The sequence below is a fragment of the Hippopotamus amphibius genome, chromosome 2, assembly GCF_030028045.1.
Source record: "Hippopotamus amphibius kiboko isolate mHipAmp2 chromosome 2, mHipAmp2.hap2, whole genome shotgun sequence".
NCBI lineage: Eukaryota > Metazoa > Chordata > Mammalia > Artiodactyla > Hippopotamidae > Hippopotamus > Hippopotamus amphibius.
In genome coordinates, this window is record NC_080187.1 from 7,395,652 (window position 1) to 7,413,689 (window position 18,038).

Consider the following 18,038-nt stretch of genomic DNA (forward strand, 5'->3'; position numbering starts at 1 on the left):
GATGAAGGAAGTGGCAAATGGAATAAACATTTACTGAGAGCCTGTGACAAGCTCTTCTGGGTGCTGAGACTAAGGCGGTGAACAAGACAAAAGAGTGGGGAAACACCGCCGGCACAGGGAACGAGAAGTGACCGGGACGCCTAGGCGGGAGGGTGGAAGGGAGGATGGAAAGCACTTGGAGCTGTGAGTGGGAGACGGACGTCAGGCGATCCAGATAAAAGTTTCGCAGCCGGACACGCTCGGGTTTGAACCCTCACTTTCCCACTCAGCCAGTTCGGAGCCGGGTTTGTGAGTCATCTGTAAATTACAAGGTGCCTGCTGGAGTTGTGCGAGTTCAAGGAGAGAACGCGCAGAAACGAAAGCGCGGCGCCCGTGTCTGGCGCTAGTACGCCAGCAGGCTGGTAAGCACCGTCTCCTTTTAATATTTTCTCTTCCCATCCCCAAAGCCCAGCACAGTGCCTGCGATGCCGGCTGCCGGAAGCAGTGCAGGAGAAAACCACCAGACAGACGGGTGAATGAAACGCTGAGCGGCGAAAGAGGGCAGAAGCTGCCAGGAGGCGGCTCGGCGACGCCCGAAACAAGACCTCCCGACGCGAGCACCAGCGGGAACCTGGGGAGCGCCGCCGGGCCGGGCACAGGAGGCTGCAGCCGGGCCCGGGTGGGGGCTCCCCCGGGCGACCGCGAAGCGCCCCGTCGCGCCTTGAGGGAGCGTCACGCCGGACAGGAAGCGCGCTGGGGGGCGGGGGCCGCCGAGCGACGCGCCGCGGGCAGAGGGGAGGAAGGGCAAGGGACCGAGTGGGGAGACGGGAGGCCGACTCCCGGGGAAGGGGTGAGGCACCCGCCCGCCTCCTGGAGAAGTCGCCTCAGATCCCCGCGCGCGGGGACCGTTTGGCCGTAACCGCCTCCCGTCCCGGCGCCGGTCCACCTAGCCGGCCTTCGCCCGCCGCCGCTGCCACAACTCGCCCCCAACTCCCGCCCCTCTTCCGCTCGGCTTCGACCCCACGCCTCACAGGCACCCCCGCCGACTCGGCCCGCTCCGCACCTCACACACGGATCACCGGCGGCCGCCGCCATCTTCGCGCGCGCGCGCGCCCTGGCCACGCCCCCAGACGCCACGCCCACGTGACCACGCGCCTCTAGGGGCGTGGACGGGGCTTTCCGTCACGTGACGGCGGGGCGGGGCCAACATGGCGATTCCCGGAGAGGTGAGCAACCCCGGGCGAGGGCGGCCGAGGTTCTGAGGGAGGCTGCCGAGGGGCGACGTCTACGCCGTAGGTGGGTGGCGGTGGAGCGTGGCCCGACGCCAGCCCTCAGGCAGCACAGAGTGGCCTACAGTGGAGCTTCCCTTCTCGCAGCCGGAGAACGAAGAGAGAAGGTGCTGGCTGAACGAAGCTACCGCTCTCTGCCGGGCGGAGATTAAAGGGCCCGACGTCCAGGGCGTCCCTAGTCACCCCGGTTTTCCCCGGGGCCCCAGGTCTAGAGACATGACTCGAGAGCGCGCTCCCCCGGCCCCTGGGTCCGGGGCTCCGCTGAGCGGGTCGGTGCTGGCGGAGGCGGCAGTGGTGTTCGTAGTGGTGCTGAGCATCCACGCAGCCGTGTGGGATCGGTACTCGTGGTGCGCCGTGGCCCTCGCGGTGCAGGCCTTCTACGTCCAGTACAAGTGGGACCGGCTGCTACAGCAGGGAAGCGCAGTCTTCCAGTTCAGAATGTCTGCAAACAGTGGTCTCCTGCCCGCCTCGGTGGTCATGCCTTTGCTCGGGCTGGTTATGAAGGAGCGCTGCCAGGCTGCCGGAAACCCATACTTCGAGCGGTTTGGAATTGTGGTGGCGGCCACTGGCATGGCAGTGGCCCTCTTCTCATCAGTATTGGCACTGGGCATCACTCGCCCGGTGCCCACCAACACCTGTGTCATCTCGGGCTTGGCTGGAGGCGTCATCATTTATATCATGAAGCACTCGCTGAGTGTAGGCGAGGTGATCGAGGTCCTGGAGGTCCTGCTGATCTTCGTCTACCTCAACATGATCCTGTTGTATCTGCTGCCCCGCTGCTTCACCCCTGGAGAGGCACTGCTGGTGCTGGGTGGCATCAGCTTTATGCTCAACCAGCTCATCAAGCGCTCTCTGACGGTGGTGGAAAGCCAGGGGGACCCCTTGGACTTCTTCCTGCTGGTGGTGGTGGTAGGGATGGTGCTCATGGGCATCTTCTTCAGCACCCTCTTCGTTTTCATGGACTCAGGCACCTGGGCCTCTTCCATCTTCTTCCACCTCATGACCTGTGTACTGGGCCTTGGCGTGGTCCTGCCCTGGTTGCACCGGCTCATCCGCAGGAACCCTCTGCTGTGGCTTTTTCAATTCCTCTTCCAGACAGAGACCCGAGTCTACCTTCTAACCTACTGGTCTCTGCTGGCCACCTTGGCCTGCCTGGTGGTGCTATACCAGAATGCCAAGCGGTCAGCTTCCGAGTCCAAGAAGCACCAGGCCCCCACCATTGCTCGGAAGTATTTCCACTTCATCGTGGTAGCCACCTACATCCCAGGTATCATCTTGGACCGGCCACTGCTCTACGTGGCCGCCACCGTATGTCTGGCGGTCTTCATCTTCCTGGAGTACGTGCGCTACTTCCGCATCAAGCCTCTGGGCCACACTCTGCGAAGCTTCCTGTCCCTTTTCCTGGATGAACGAGACAGTGGACCACTCATCCTGACCCACATCTACCTACTCCTAGGCATGTCTCTTCCCATTTGGTTAGTCCCCAGACCCTGCACACAGAAGGGTAGCCTAGGGGGAGCCAGGGCCCTAGTCCCCTATGCAGGCGTCCTTGCCGTCGGTGTGGGCGACACTGTGGCCTCCATATTCGGCAGCACCATCGGGGAGATTCGCTGGCCTGGAACCAAAAAGACTTTTGAGGGGACCATGACATCTATATTTGCCCAGATCATTTCTGTAGCTCTGATCTTAATCTTCGACAGTGGAGTGGACCTAAACTACAGTTATGCTTGGATTTTGGGGTCCATCAGCACCGTGTCCCTCCTAGAAGCATACACTACACAGATAGACAACCTCCTTTTGCCTCTCTACCTCCTGATACTGCTGATGGCCTAGCTGCTCTGCAGCAGCAATGAAGGAAACAGGGACATGGGGAGGACGAATGGTCCCCACAGCAGCCAGCCACTGGGGCTTGAAGAGCCAAGGGGGTAGAAGCAGGTTTAATTTTTCAGTTGGTTCAGATTTAAAATAAAAATCAAAGCGTTCCTGGTTTTAGTTTTGGTGCTATTTAAAAAAGCAAAGAGGCTTGAAGGATAGGGCAACAGCTCTAAAAGCTTGAGCGTGCCATAGGGCCGCCCCTCACCTTGCATTCCTCAGGGTGTCTGAGTGGACACTGGAGGCCGTAGGACAGAGTGGTCAACACTTAAGGTTCTGGTGTCAGACTTATTTGGTCAGAATCCTTGGCTGCACTGCTTCTTAACTGTGTGAGTTGCTTAATCACTCTAGACCTCAGTTCTCCTGTCTGCAAGATGGGAATACTAAGAGCTTGTACCTCATGGGGTGTTGTGAGGTTCTGGTGAAGTGACGTGTGTGAGGTGACCAGCCCAGGGCCTGCACATAAGTGCAAAAGTGTCCCATCAGTGAGGGAAAGTGTCATCGTTACCCGAGGCCAGTCCTCATCTCAGCAAAAAGCCGGGCAGACTAAAGGGTTATGTGGGTTGTACTTGGAGACCAGAGTGACCTTACTCCCCTGGCTTCATTCAGAGGAGAATCCAAGAGGAGAGTAGCCAAGTGCATGTTGTTTCTCCCATTTGGGCTCGGGAAAGCTGATGGGGAGAGATGGGATCGACTTGACGCATCCCTGGAAGGGCTGGAGGAAGATGATCCCGTGCTAAGCTGACTACCTGTTTCAGCCAACCCTGCCCTGCTTCAAGGCCTCTGCTGCCTGGCTGAGTGGTGCTGACGAATGACAGCCTGGACAGCACGGGGTCCTTGTCAAGGAGTCCCTCCTGAGACCTCTCATCCTCCAGTCATGTCCACACTTGTGTTGGTCTCTTCTCTTGGCGAGAAATTAGAGCCTCGGGGGCTGGTGAAGTTTACTGAGAGTTCAGAATCAGTCTGCCAGGGGCAGGGCATGCTCCAGCCATGCTCTCTGAGGGCAGAGTCAAGCTCTGCCTGGTTCCCCACAGCATTCCCCGGTGCCAGCACAGCCTGGCACGCAGCAGGAACTCGGCAGACCTTCGCTGAATGAACATTTCCCATCAGTGAGAAGATAGCACAGCAGTTTTCTCAAAGCTGGACCAGGTTCTCCCCACTTCTCACCAGCCTCACAGGGGCCTAGCTGGGAGAGGTGAGAACTTTGGCCTACCAAGGCCGGAAGCGAGGACCCCAGCTCTGGGAGCTTGTGCTTCTGCCTGGGCATCAACGCCAAGCCCTTTCCCACAGAGGAGAGTATTGAGACATTGCTTTTGGGCTCAAAGGAGAGTTAACAAACCCTTCCCTTCGCTCAGGCTCCCCGCTACTGCTTGCTGAAGGAGGCAGTACCATGTTAGCATGTACAGTACGTGAGTGCCGGCTTTGCCCCACTGACTCCCCAGGGGGCGGGGCTGTTCACATATAGAGTAGGGGCTGGAAATCAAGGTCATGAAATCATAAGGCCGCTGAGGCCAGGCAGGTAATGCAATGAGGGAGGACAGGGAAGGGAAGCGGGAAGCACACGTACCTGTAAGGAGGCAGCTCCAGCCAGTGGTCACGTAGGCTAGACCACAAGCCCCAGGCTGTTGACCTCATTCAAGGAAGTTTAGAAACCTGGATTGTTATATGAAATCTCCCAATTGTAAAAAGTTGTGGGTTTTTTCTTTGTTTTGTTTTGTTTTTTAATGCTGAGGCCCAGGCAAAACACTTCTACATTCTAAATCGGCTGGTGGCCCCCAGTTTGCAACCTCTGGGCCAGACCCCAGCCAAGCAGGTTTTGGATTTTGTAGTTATTCCTGCAGGTCTGGGTGCCTGCCAAGCATGCCCAAACAGGAGGGACCCGTGGAGGCCCTAGTCCGGCCCCTTGATGGTGCAGGTGGCAAAACGGGCCCAGAGAGAAGGGCCTGGCCTGAGACCGGAAATCGAGTTGGTCACACAGCCAGAACCAGAATCTTAAGACTAGATTCCAGGCCCTGGTCTTCTTTCCCCTCCCGAGCATGGAGAACTGGGAGTGTAGAGATTAGAAGCACAGACTCTGGATCCAGCTGACCTCGCCAAACACCTGAGCAGCCGTGGGGCTTGAGCAGGTCCCTTACCCTCCCCATGTGTCAGCTCCGTCATCGGTAAACAGCACCTACCTGAAGGGGGTGAGGATCTGGTGATAAAGCACAGAAAGCTCTTGGCACCATGCATGCCCACTGAATGTCACGTACTGTTATTAACGTCACGCAACCTCTCCAGGCAGGGCTGGGCTACCTGGGATGGTTTTCAGTGGGGCTCTCAGCTTGAGAGCAAGGCTGCTTGGAAAGAAGGATCAAGATGCTGCAGTCAGAAGTCATTTTTATTCAGTGTCTCGCACTATAATGACCAGGAGTTCCATCTGAGAGGGGAGACGAATGAGAAGCTGGCAGAGAAGCAGCCAGAACGCTTTTGTGGCTGTGCAGCTGCCTCTAACGGGAGATTGTGTTGGGGTAGGTTGAGGCAGAGACGGATCTCAGGAAAGGCATCCGGCCCGGGCTTCTGCTGCCCCGCAGCCACCTCGTGCCTGCCTGTCTGCAAGACACCAGCAGAAGGAAAGCCCAGGAGGGGAGATGCGGCTTCCCCGTCGTCGCAGCTAGGCAGTTGGGCGAGGCATTGGTGTTGGCAGCCCACAGCTTCTCCCGAGGGGACAGCGTCTGCACTCTGAGAGGGGCTTTAGGTATACAGTGGGGGAAAGGGCAGCTCGGCTGTCGGCTGGAGCCTGCAGAGGACGGGGAGAGGACCTTGAGGTGCTAGTAGCACTGCTCCCAGCCTCCAGGACCTCTTCGGGCGCTGTCTGGGGCACACAGACACCCAGCCACCTACCAGTTATCTGGGCTCCAGATGGTACCAGCAGCCTCCATGAGGTGGAAAGTATAGGCCTGGCGTGAGCGGTCAGAGAGATTCTGCTCGCTTTTGTGCACCACTTCTCCGTGGATTAGGACGAGGGCCCCTGGCCAGGGACACAGCAGGTCAGGAGAGCACTCAGGGCAGGAAGGGACATGGTGGGCGCCCCCCTCCCTCAAGTGGTGTTGTGGCCTATTCATCCCATTCCCATCCCTGGAAGCTCAGAGGGTAGAGGCTGTGCTGTTGGACGTGGGTTCCGCTGGGATCAAGTCCCTTCTGCTGTGGCCCTCGCCCTTGGCAAGCCTCAGTAAGGGCATCCCGCTCCGCGGCGTATACAGAACCAGGCAGAAGCTCTCTGTCCCATGCCAGCTAGCTGGAGCCTCAGCCATGAACGCAGAGGAGGGGCTCAGTTTCCCTTTTCTAAAAGGAAGGGTGTGCTGACAGCCAGGATTTGTGAGCACTTTTGGCACACCATCTTACATGTGACATCTCACTGGCTTCTCCACTTTATGTCTGGGGAAACGGAGGCTGAGAGAGGTTCAGTCATTTGCCCACAGAGACAGCCCAGAAGTAGCAGCAGCTGGATTCCAGCCTGATCTGGGAGCCCCTGCTGTCAATCACGCAGTTTTCAGACCTCCCAGTGCCCACCCAGCCCTCAGGTGAGCTGGGTGGTCAGAGCAAGCACAGAGCCCCAGGCATGACCTCTGGGCCCTCCTCCCCGCCCTCTGCACTCCCCTACCTCTCCGCACTGGGGTGGGCACAAAGAGGCTGTCATCCCGGGCTGGCTCAGACCCGAGGAAGCTGGTGCCGGGTGCCAAGCCAGCTGGGGCCCGGACCATCCTTCTCGACACTCCACCTGTAGGCCAAGATGGGGCCTTTAGCGCCTCTTTTTTCCAGGTCCCTCTCCCGTGGGGAGTGGGGATGAGTGGGCAGGGAGAGGCAGATAGCCTCACCTCTGTGGGAGCCAGGGATGAACCAGAGGCAGCCGTTCTCCAGTGTGGCGTCTTCCAGAGCAATCCACATGCCCAGCACCCGGCCCAGGGGCTCCGTGTACAGGAAGGAGGCGTCCTGGTGAGGGGAGACTGCAGCGGGCCCGTCTGGGCATGAGGAGCCCGGACCCACCTCACCTTGGCCTCGTTTCTACGCACTCAGCCCTCCCAGGACCCTCCAGGCCCAGGCTTCGCATGAGCAGTTAGACTCTCACCACTTCCTGGCCCAGAGACTCTGGGCAAGAGATTTCAGCTCTCAAAGCTTAAATTTCCTAAACCATAGAGCAGCCCCAACGATAACCTAACCTTACGAGGTTGCTGGAGGATTCTGAGACAATGTATGGAAAGTGCTTAGTACAGGGCCTGACGTTATAATTGCTGCCTAAAAAGCAGCTGCTATTGTTTAATTCCAGCCAGGTAACTCAAGCTGCTGTCCTTAACCAGGGAGAGGCACCTCCAGCCACCAGAGGGTCCACTGTAAACCACCAGTGGTCTAAGACTAGGAAGTTGGGTGTGAAGGGGGAAACGGTCCCAGCATCCTCACTGTAAACAGCCCCTGCGTGATGCTGGGGTCCAGGCAGGATGGAGAACCACTGAACAGAGGACCTTAGTCTGTAATAACAAAAGGGGGTGCTAGTCTTGACTCATCCCTTTCTGGGGAACCGTGTGCTTTCTGAGCACCAAAGTTTAAGAGGGACTTTGACAATCTAGACAGTGTCCACGTGAAGGTGTCCTAATGGTGGGGGCCCCAGAACATTTGGAGGAGGAATGGCGGAAGGAGCTGGGGAGCTAGACTGAGCAGAGAAGGCTCTGGGAGGGGATGGTCACCCCTTCAGGAGACTGTCCTCGGCTGGATGGTGGGGAGGAGGGGGCCTCACAAGGGGAATGACTTGGGCTCGTATAAGGAAAGGAAGAACTGCCTGCAGGGGGGTGAGCCCCTGTCACTGGAGGTATTTGAGAGAAGTGGATCATCACCTGTGAAGGGGGCTGGAAAGGGTATCTGTGTATCGAGGGGGTTTGTAATCAGATTACCAATTTCTATGCTAAATCATCGTCCAAGGAATTTGGTAAAATACAGATTCCCAGGCCCTTGCCACCCTCTGGGAATGGGGACCAGGAATCTGTATTTGTAACCAGCAAGGAGTTGCTGCGAGGTTTGAGAACCACTGTGCCAAGGGCTCCTGGACAGACACACACACACCCTCCCTGCCATCCACTCCTTCGTGAAGCAGCAGAAGGTGGCTTCTCTGCTGCCTGTGGACATCTCGACAGGCGCCTTCCCTCCCTCTGGAGACCAGACAACTTCTCAAGTCCCAGATCTCCCACCGGGGCCTTGCCAGGCCCCCCAGCCTGCTCACCTTCCCCGCCGAAGTGAGGTTGCTGCAAGAGAGAGGGGTAGCCGGGTGAGGCCAGGGAGAGCGGGGAGGGGCAGGGGCTGCTCGGAGCCACCCGAGTGGGATGCTCTTCCCCGGCCACGGGTATTTATCTGCAAGGCTTCCGCGTCAGCACCCAGCTATTGAGCACCTACTGTGTGCCAGGCCCAGGAGGGCTGCGAAGAGACAAGCCACCCTGCCTAGCAGGGAGCTCCCAGTCTGAGCACACAAGTGCCTAACAAGAACACAAGGCACAAGTGAGAGGCAGCAGGAGAGGCTGGGGGCCAGGCCAGTGGTTGAGCCTCTGGGCTCTAGGGTCAGAGATGGATCCTCTCTTCCCAAGGCAGTTGGAAGTCTTCTTGGAGGAGGTGCACTGAGCTGGGCCTTGAAAGCTGGGAGCAGAGCATTTCAATAGCCACAAAGGGAGGAGGCAGCCCTGGGAGCTGCCAAATTTTAACTGAGCCCCAACTAAGTGGCAGGCACCCCCTAACCAGAGGAGACTGATTTTCGTGTTCTCCTGCCCACTTAATAATAACTCCTCAGGGAGGCAGCTTGTGGCCTTGTAAGGAGGGGCTTGCTATGAGTACTGTGCCCATTTTACAGAAGGTAAACTGAGGCCTGGGAAGGACGGGGAGCTCACCTTAAAGATATACATGCTCTGCACCACCACGGGCATCTGGAGGCCCAGACTTCTGGCCAAAGCCTGAAAGGGGGCAGAGGTCACACGGCCAGCCCACCCACACTCATATCTGGCCCACTCGCCAGCCCTCACTGACATATCTACTCACCTGCACCTTGGGGGAGTGTGTGACACACCTGAAGACAGAGTCATGGGCGTGCAGAGCTGCAGGACAGAGGTGGGCTGAAGAGCTAGTCCTCAGCCCCCACGCATCCCTCCCACACCTAGGCCTGGGCACCCAGGGTCAGGCCTCACTTTGATGTTCTCACCTATTTTCTATCCATTAAGCTTTCTGCTTGTTTATAACCAAGGAAGGGGCCCCACGGGTGCCTTTGCCCCACCCATGACCTTATTCTTGACGTTCTAGCCCTGACTGGCCACCCTTCAGAGGACCAAGGACTCCAAAGGACCCATCACTTGGTAGCAATCTCAGTACTGCCACTTGCTCTGTAGAACTTTGAGCACCCGTTTCTCTCCCATAAGCCTTAGTTTCCTCCTCTGTACAATGGGACTAAGAGATCAGCCCTGCCTCCTGGGCTGTAAGCACAGCCCAGGGCCAGGCACAGAATAGTCAACACTTCTCACCATTTACTACTATTGTTATTACAAAAAGTGAGGGTTGAGTGTATTTGATGCCACTGAATTGTATACTTCAAAATGGTTGCAGTGGTACATTTTATAGTATTTTACCACAATTTGTGAAAAAACAAAGCTACCATGATATAACTTCAAATTTAAATAGCAATCTACAGGGACTTCCCTGGTGGTCCAGTAGTTAAGACTCAGTGCTCTCATTGCCGAGGGCCCAGGTTTTGATCTCTGGTTGGGAAACTAAGATCCCACAAGATGCGCAGCATGGCCAAAGAAACCAAAAAGCACTCTACAAAATAAATTGTAACGTGTGACCCTGAAAAAAAAAAAGAGTGTTTCCTAGCTTGGTTTGGGGATCTTGGAACAGGGACCTTGTCAACATGTGCAGTGTTCCTTAAGGAGGCTTCCGGAAGCGATGGGACCCAGAAGCCCCATATGCCTGGGGCCTGCACACACCCATCTGCATGGGAGGGGTGGCCCAAATGGCCCCCTCTTCCCAGTGCTGCAGTGGCAGTGTCATGCGATTAGCGTAAGACACAGGAGAGCAGGGCCCAAGGGGGAGCCAGCACCGAGACATGCTATTTGTTGGGCTACTAACTTATCATGCGCTTTGGGGGAAAGTCCCCAAACTCTCCAGACCTCAGTTTCCCCCAAGCCCCTGCTTACCATGGCCAATTTTGTTGATAGATTTCTCTGGAGGGACCAGGAAATTTCCTGCGGCACAAGGGACAGGTCAAGGCAGAAGAACTGGAGTCCAGCCTCCCACGGGCAGCTGGCCTCAGTGTCTCCCCAGCCCCAGTGGGGCAGATACCCAAGTCCAGCCACCCACCCCTCTAGGGCCCCGGCTCCAAACCTTTCTTATCAAAGACGCCTTTCTCAAAGAAGAATCGAATCTTGTCGCCGCTGCTTAAGAAATAGTCTGTGCTACCCTGTGGAGAGGGGACATCAAAGGGACTGATAAAGCATCACAGGGTCACAGGTGGGCCTGGCAGAGAGGGAAGAGGATTCAGATGCTTCGCATCCCACAAGATGTGAATACAGATGCCGCTGGAGCTTCTCAAACTTGTCCACTGCGGCATAGCCAGTGAATGGGAACCCCAAGGGCCTGGAAGCACAGCCAGAAGCTACAAGCATGGAATTTCTTGGAAACCTCTTAATAAATCATATGACTCATTTAATGGCTAGATCAAACAAGCCTTGTTCCCAGGGAGCCTTGGGCCACTTGTTTTACCTCTCAAAGCCTCAGGTTCCTCATCTGTAAAAGGGGAATAATTGTTGGAGGCTTCAGGTAGAGGCTAAATCTTTTAGAAAATAAGAACACAGACCCTGGAGCTAGAATACTTGGGTTCAAATCCCAGCACTGCCCCTGACTGGCTGTGACCACAACCACATTACTGAAAGTCTCCAAGCTTAGTTTCCTCATAAAATATAGAGCTATTAAAGGCACCTATCCTAGGGGGCGGGGGGTGAAGGGGAAGCTGAGACGAAGCGAGAGAGTAGCACAGATATATATATACTACCAACTGTAAAATAGATAGTCAGTGGGAAGTTGTTGTATAACAAAGGGAGTCCAACTCGAGGATGGAAAATGCCTTAGAGGACTGGGGCGGGGAGGGTGGGGGGGACTCGAGGCGGGGGGGAGTCAAGGAAGGGAGGGAATATGGGGATATGTGTATAAAAACAGATGATTGAACTTGGTGTACCCCCCAAAAAATAAAAAAAATAAAGGCACCTATCTTGAGGCTTCCTAGGTGGTGCAGTGGTTAAGAATCCGCCTGCCAATTCAGGGGACACAGGTTCAATCCCTGCTCCAGGAAGATCCCACATGCTGCGGAGCAACTCAGCCCGAGCGCCACAACTATTGAGCCTGTGCTTTACAGCCCATGAGCCACAACTATTGAGCCCGTGTGCCGCAGCTACTGAAGCCCATGCGCCTAGAGCCCATGCTCCGCAACAAGAGAAGCCATGGCAGTGAGGAGTCCGTGCACCACAACAAAGAGTAGCCCCCGCTCACTGCAACTAGACAAAGCCTGCACAGAGCAACAAAGACCCAATACAGCCAACAAATAAATAAATAAATTTATTTTTTAAAAAAAGGCACCTGTCTCATAGGGTGTTGTAGGGATTATGAGTCAGTATACATAAGGCACTAGAACAGTCCTTGGAATGTGGTATCATGTGAATATCTGCCTTTATTATTATCATTACCACTGCTGCTAAACAGAAAATACCGAGCGAGGGCACGGCTAAATGCTCGATAAATATGAGCTATTACTAATCTTTTTCTTTTTTCTTAATAACATCTCCTTGTTAATTTTATTGGTTTTTGTTTTTGTTTTTGACCACACTGTGTGGCTTCTGGGATCTCAGTGCCCTGACCAGGGAGCGAACCCTGGCCACAGCAGTGACAGTGCCGAAGGCTAACCGCTAGACAGCCAGGGAACTCCCTTCTTGTTAATTTTACTAGCATGTTTCAAATTTCTTAGCATCCTATGAAAATGATGCTCCAGGGAGATGCCCCATGTTTTCCTTGTGGCTTTAGCTGCCCATGATCACAATGTATATCTCCCTTCATGGCAACATAAGTACCGTTGAGTGGCACCAATCCCCCTACGTGGGTTTCCAAGTGGCACAACCCCACCACGCCCTCACCTGCACACATCTGTTCTCATGGTGCCTTGCGTGGCTCAACTCAGTGACCCAACTGGCCCTTTCCAAGCCCTCCCCACTGAAAACTAAAAGGTTTTTTTCACCATTCTTAACTCCTCTGCACTAGGAGGGAAACAAGTCTGGGAAGCACAATTGATAATAAGATTAAAGACGATGATGCTAAAGATTTTCCTTAACTCCCCAATCCACAAGGGACCCAGCGACACGTTCAAAGGAGAATTCCAGGACTTCCCTGGTGGCGCAGTGGTTAAGAATCTGCCTGCCAATGCAGGGGACACGGGTTCTATCCCTGGTCCGGGAAGATCCCACGTGCCACGGAGCAACTAAGCCCATGTGCCACAACTACTAAGCCTGACTGCCACAACTACTGAAGCCCATGCGCCTAGAGCCCGTGCTCCACAAGAGAAGCCACTGCAATGAAAAGTCCACACACCACAACAAAGAGTAGCCCCTGCTCGCCACAACTAGAGAAAGCCCACGTACAGCAACGAACATCCAACACAGCCAATGAAAATAAACAAATAAATAATAAATTAATTTTAAAAAAATAAAAGGAGAATTCCAAGAACCACACAAATATAGGCAATAAGAAACACTGAAATGAATTTACAAATCAGTGCAAACTGATCTAGCCATAAGGGCAATAATTGCATCCAGCCAGGCCCACTTCATACCCATTTCTATGGACCAGTAAGTATCATGTAAGTTGTTATCAGTTCTATACAACTTACAGAGTGGTCAAATAACTCAAAGACAGTGAAAGGTGCAGGTAAGCTGGAAGGGAGAGCTAGACATGGCACTGCCAGTCTTTCCTTCTTTTAATACCCATTGCAAAGTCTTTCACAACATCAGTAGTGATTACTAAATACCAGTGCAGCCAAGTGAAACCCAGCATTGGGAGGAAAGTGTCACTCTGTAACCTTTTTTCCTTCTGAAGTTCCCATGTTCTGGGTTGCAAGGCTTCCAGTCATTGTAATTCCCCTTGTGGCCACCAGATGGCAGAAGCTCCTTGCTGTGAGTAAGAGTGAGCCCTATTATTGAGCCTGGACCACAGCTTTGGCTTGGGGGGCCCAGCGGTAAGCAGATTTATAAATTCAGACTATGAAGGGTTAAGAGAACTGTGTGGGAGAACCCCTGGGCCCCAACTTACCCATCTCAAACTGTACTGAGTCCTATTAGATCACTGGGGGAAACAGAGTTCCTGGTCTCATTGGGGGATGACTTACCCAGGTGGGCCCATCAGAATCACTTGGCCTGTGCTGGCTTAGTGACCACACAGAGGTCCTTTGTGGCAGGAAAACTTCTAAGGAAGCACAGCAGAGCTGTGACAGCATGAACTTGGTATCAGGCAGACCTGGGTTCAAATTCTGACTCTGTCAGCTACTAATTGTGCAGATTCGGGCAAGTGAGCTGTCTCATTTACCCTACCTATCAAATGGGGGCGATAATGCTGACCTTGTAAATTTACAGTAGAGAGTAAAGGAAATATGTATATAACATACTTAGTCTGGAGCCCACTCCACGGAAAGCTCAGAGCCTGATTCGTTGTCAGAATGAGCCCATGGGCCTTGGGACCCTACCTTTCCAGGCTGCTGCTCTGGCTGGCGACTGAGTCCCCCATCAAAGACCAGATCGCATCCTCACCTGCTCCAGGCACTTACCTGGGCTCGCAGCTGCTCCTCCTCCTGGGTGGAAAATTCTGTGCGACAGTGGAGAGGGACATTCATCTCGGCCACCATCTCGCCAATCCTCCGTTGCATGGCCACACACTCGTCTGCAGACAAGAATCCTTCCAGCACCAGGAATCCATCCTCCCGAAACTGCAGGCAGGAAGGAGGCTCAGGCTTCTCCCTGCCCTCAAACGCCCTTGATGAGGACTGATTTGACCCTTCCCCAAACCGGAAGCCATGTGACGGCAGGACCTAGCATCCTGTTCCTTGCTCTGCCCCCGTCCCTGGCCATGACATCCTACCGCCCAGTGAAGAGCAATCAGTGTTGGCTGCTTGAATGAAGGAGACTAGAAGGGGAGGTGTCCCCACCCTAACCCTCCAGGAAATACAGCCTCATTCATTTATCCAACTAATATTGGCTGAGAACCTACTGTGCACCAGACATGGTTTTAGGAGCTGGAGATTCAGTCATGAGCAAGCCACCCGTGATGCCTGCCTCCCAGAAGTTAGTCTAGGGAAGGAGACAGACATCAAACAAACCAGCACACAGGTGAACCTATCACACAAAGGAGGGTTTAATCTACCTGGAATACAACACAGCTGATAGAAAAATATTTACTGACATGGGAATGTGTTCCAGATACATTGTGAGATTTTTTTTTTAAAAAGCCAGAGACTTCTCTGGTGGTGCAGTGGTTAAGAATCCACCTGCCAATGCAGGGGACATGGGTTCTGAGCCCTGGTCCGGGAAGATCCCACATGCCGTGGAGCAGCTAAGCCCGTGTGCCACAACTACTGAGCCTGTGCTCTAGGGCCCAAGAGCCACAACTACTGAGCCCCCGTGCTGTAACTACTGAAGCCTGTGTGCCTAGAGCCCATGCTCCACAACAAGAGAAGCCACTGTGATGAGAAGCCCACGCGCTGCAATGAAGAGGAGCCCCCCACTCTCCACAACTAGAGAAAGTCCACATGTAGCAATGAAGGCCCAACGCAGCCAAAAAATAAACAAATTTTTAAAAAGCCAAATACAAGTTAGTACCCTAATTTGCGAGAACTTGGGCAAGTGCTTTCCCCTCTCTGGCCCTCAGACTTAGATGGGGAGCACAGTAGTGCCTCCTTCATGAAACATACAGCAAGCAATCAATTGGCGGCAGCTACTGTGACGATGGACTTTAATTTACTTGGCCCCCCAGCGCAGCTTTCAGGATTTAGTTCCTCCACCAGGGATCAAACTGTGCTCTCTGCAGTGGAAGAGCAGAGTCCTAACCACCAGACAGCCAGGGAAGTCCCCTGGACCTTTTAGAGATTCAAGGGCTGTATACCAAACTATTGTCTCAGCACAGGAATTTATAGGTGGTTTTAAATTTTATTTTTTGAGCTCTTCTGTATTTTTTTGCATTTTCCTCTTGCCATCAGGATCAAACAAGGGTCATGTTTTTTAAGTCTCCGAGCAGGTGGGGTGGGATGGGTGGATCCGCCCCCTCGTCGGCCCGCCCCTTCCCGGACCCCCGCCCCCGCCCCCGCCCCCAGCTCACAAGATCTTGTGGGTTTTTTTCTGGTTTCTTCCAGTACACATCCCCACCCCACCGCCTGGCTGTGTGCAGAAGTTAAGGGTCGTGGCTGTGAACCGACCACGCTGGGCTTCAGTTTCCTCTTCTGAAAAATGTAAGGGGGTGGGGTCGAGTTCCCCGGGATCACCTACTCCAAGTCCGGAGGGCCCCCCCCCGCCCCCCGCCAGGCAGGTCCCTACCTTCTGGAGCTGTGAGGGGCTCAGGCAGGCCATGAGGACGAGGCAGGACTCACGGGTGGCTCTGGGTACTGTACCCAAGGCTGGAGAGGAGAAAGGTCAGGAGGGGAGAGTGGCTGGAGCCTGGGAAGCCCAGGAGGATTTAACCCTTCCCTGCCCAGAGAAAACCGAATCCCAACCTTCAGCCCCTCCACCCACACCCTCTCACTTCTGTCCTTGGGTGGGGCCGCCCTTGTCTCTGCCCCACATCGTAGGTCCATCCCCCCAGCTAATCCAGGATTAGCCATCTCTGATCTCCTACAAGGCCTTTAACTGCCCCCTTCCAGTTTCTTTCCAGAAACCACTCCCAGCTGGCTGTTTACCAGGTGCCCAAAAATTGCGTTCTAAGAGCGTCTGGGCAGGCAGGAGGACACCTGAGTCCCCATCCAGGTGCCACCACTAACTGTGACCTCCGACCCATGTCTGCCCCTGGGTCAAGGCAGGATTAGAAAGTCCCCAGGCCACCAGAGCAACCTCGGAGTGCGATGGGATGGGGGGTGGGCCTAGGGGCACATGCATCAAACAGGCTCTGAGCTTTGCATCCCAGAGGTGGGAGAGGGCTTCAGAGGATTGTCCGGGTCCCTGGGCGCCCCCCAGCTCTGATCCCAGACTCTCTAGGTCCTGAGAGGATTACAGATCTGTCCGCAGCTCCGAGGAAGGTAGACGATGAGGGGGGATCTTATAAAGGGAAAGGGGCTAGAGCCGGGGCCTGGGTCTTCAGAATGAGGCAGAGGGAAGCCATGGTTCCTGTTCCCCACCCCCAGGCCCAAGATGCTGGTGTCTGAGGCCGGCTGGCACGGCGGAGGCCGGCAGTCAGCACACCCACCCTGCCAGCCAGCCTTGCTCAGCAGCTGACGGGGCTGTTCTGGCTGCTGCTTCTGAAAACTGGCCACTGGCCCTCCCTGAAATAATGCTTTCTGAATGGCGAAGGGACAGAGTGTCTCGGGAATGAGCGTGGGGACACTGCTCAGCCCTCAGGAGCCTCGGCCCTGCGTCAAATCGTATTTTCTGGGCCACCGCACTGGGAGTAGCTACTTGGTCCCTGCTTCCCAAGAGCCGAGAGCCAGGGGAGGGGAGAGCCCCGCAGGCTCCTGAGGCTGGAGGGTGAAGAGGTTCCCAGGGGACAGGCTGGGTGAGGAAGGTGGGTGGAAGACAGAGAACCCTTTGGGGAAATACAACCAAGATTCCGCTCCCAGCTGTCCTGGCCCCTTCCCAACAGATCCCGAGAGACACCTGCCTTGTGCCAGGAGCACAGTGAGGGTCTCGAATTAGTGCTGGGCTGGCAGCTCCTCGGGGAACCCCCACCTAAGCTCACATCCAGGCCTTGCTTCCCCCATCTGTGGACTGGGGACAACAGAAGTACCTCCTGGGCACTTGGAAAATGCCCACTGACTGTTCACCATATGTCAGCAGGAGCTGTTCTGGGCGGAATGTGAGGGTATTTCTATTTTTTGAACTTCCCCAAGTTTTCCAAACTGCTGTTATAATCAGAGAAAAGGCCACCAGTGTGGTTTTGAGTGAAGAGCCCTGGGTTGGGGGAAGGGGAGGGGGAGGGGCCGGGCTTCCCGTGATTTGTTCATTCACAGGACTCCGGCTTTGGGAAGTGGGTAGGCGGTGTTTCCACATTGCTGTTTTTTTCCCAAAAGCTAATCAGCTCCAGAATGGGCGCTGGGCCACCGCAAGCCTGAGGTGGGGCTGTGGGCATTGGTGGGGAGGTACCAGACCCGATGGGAGAGGAAGACCTCCACTCATACAGGAGGGTGTTATAGGGGGTCCCAGCCCAAAGGCTCAGCCTCCCAGTCAAAAATCCCACGAGCGAGGCAGAAGAGGGAGAAACTCTTGACTCACTCCTGAGGTTACCTGGGGGGTCAGTCCTGTGCAGGGAGGAAGGACAGACTCTGGTGTGTCCCAGAGGAGGTGCCCGAGCAGCAGCTAAGGGCTCACTGTTAAAGCCAAGGTCAGACACAGTGGCCTTTTTTCTTCACCAAAAGACCCCTGCCCCAGAGCCCATGTTGGCCCAGCACCAGCCTCGCTGGGCCAGGAGGAAGACCCATCATGTATTGATACCCAGGAGCCAGGCCCGCCGCTAAAAGCTCCACCTACCAGCAAAATTATCACGAAGCTGAGTAACAATACTGTGAGGTTGCCAATACCATCCTGATTCTACAAATGAGGAAACCGAGGGCCCACATCAAAGAAAGGGCAGAGCTAGGATCTGAGGGCAACTCCGTCCACC

The 18,038-nt window shown here is 55.0% G+C and overlaps 3 protein-coding genes across 4 annotated transcripts in view; 1 reads left to right on the plus strand and 2 right to left on the minus strand.

Moving 5' to 3' along the window:
- NUP188 (nucleoporin 188) overlaps positions 1–1,122 on the minus strand; it is a 45,597-nt gene extending 44,475 nt beyond the window's left edge. Inside the window, exon 1 of the mRNA XM_057722252.1 lies at positions 1,043–1,122. Within this exon, the coding sequence (XP_057578235.1) occupies positions 1,043–1,074 (32 nt within the window). The 5' untranslated portion in view covers positions 1,075–1,122. The remainder of the gene's footprint in view (positions 1–1,042) is intronic.
- On the plus strand, positions 353–3,286 carry DOLK (dolichol kinase). Its single transcript, XM_057722254.1, has 2 exons — positions 353–1,205; positions 1,356–3,286. Exons 1-2 carry the CDS (start codon positions 1,188–1,190, stop codon positions 3,099–3,101), a joined length of 1,764 nt encoding a protein of 587 aa, XP_057578237.1. The 5' UTR covers positions 353–1,187; the 3' UTR covers positions 3,102–3,286.
- Positions 3,287–5,502: 2,216 nt separating this feature from the next.
- PHYHD1 (phytanoyl-CoA dioxygenase domain containing 1) overlaps positions 5,503–18,038 on the minus strand; it is a 36,597-nt gene continuing 24,061 nt past the window's right edge. Inside the window, exons 2-12 of one of the 2 annotated variants that reach the window (XM_057721430.1) lie at positions 15,767–15,846; positions 14,008–14,166; positions 10,530–10,605; positions 10,343–10,390; positions 9,195–9,250; positions 9,047–9,109; positions 8,392–8,413; positions 6,998–7,126; positions 6,784–6,900; positions 6,024–6,150; positions 5,503–5,919 (exon numbers count right to left, since the gene is read on the minus strand). In XM_057721430.1, the coding sequence (XP_057577413.1) occupies positions 5,874–5,919; positions 6,024–6,150; positions 6,784–6,900; positions 6,998–7,126; positions 8,392–8,413; positions 9,047–9,109; positions 9,195–9,250; positions 10,343–10,390; positions 10,530–10,605; positions 14,008–14,166; positions 15,767–15,799 (876 nt within the window). In that variant the 5' untranslated portion in view covers positions 15,800–15,846 and the 3' untranslated portion in view covers positions 5,503–5,873. The remainder of the gene's footprint in view (positions 5,920–6,023; positions 6,151–6,783; positions 6,901–6,997; positions 7,127–8,391; positions 8,414–9,046; positions 9,110–9,194; positions 9,251–10,342; positions 10,391–10,529; positions 10,606–14,007; positions 14,167–15,766; positions 15,847–18,038) is intronic. The other variant, XM_057721431.1, reaches the window with a different exon arrangement.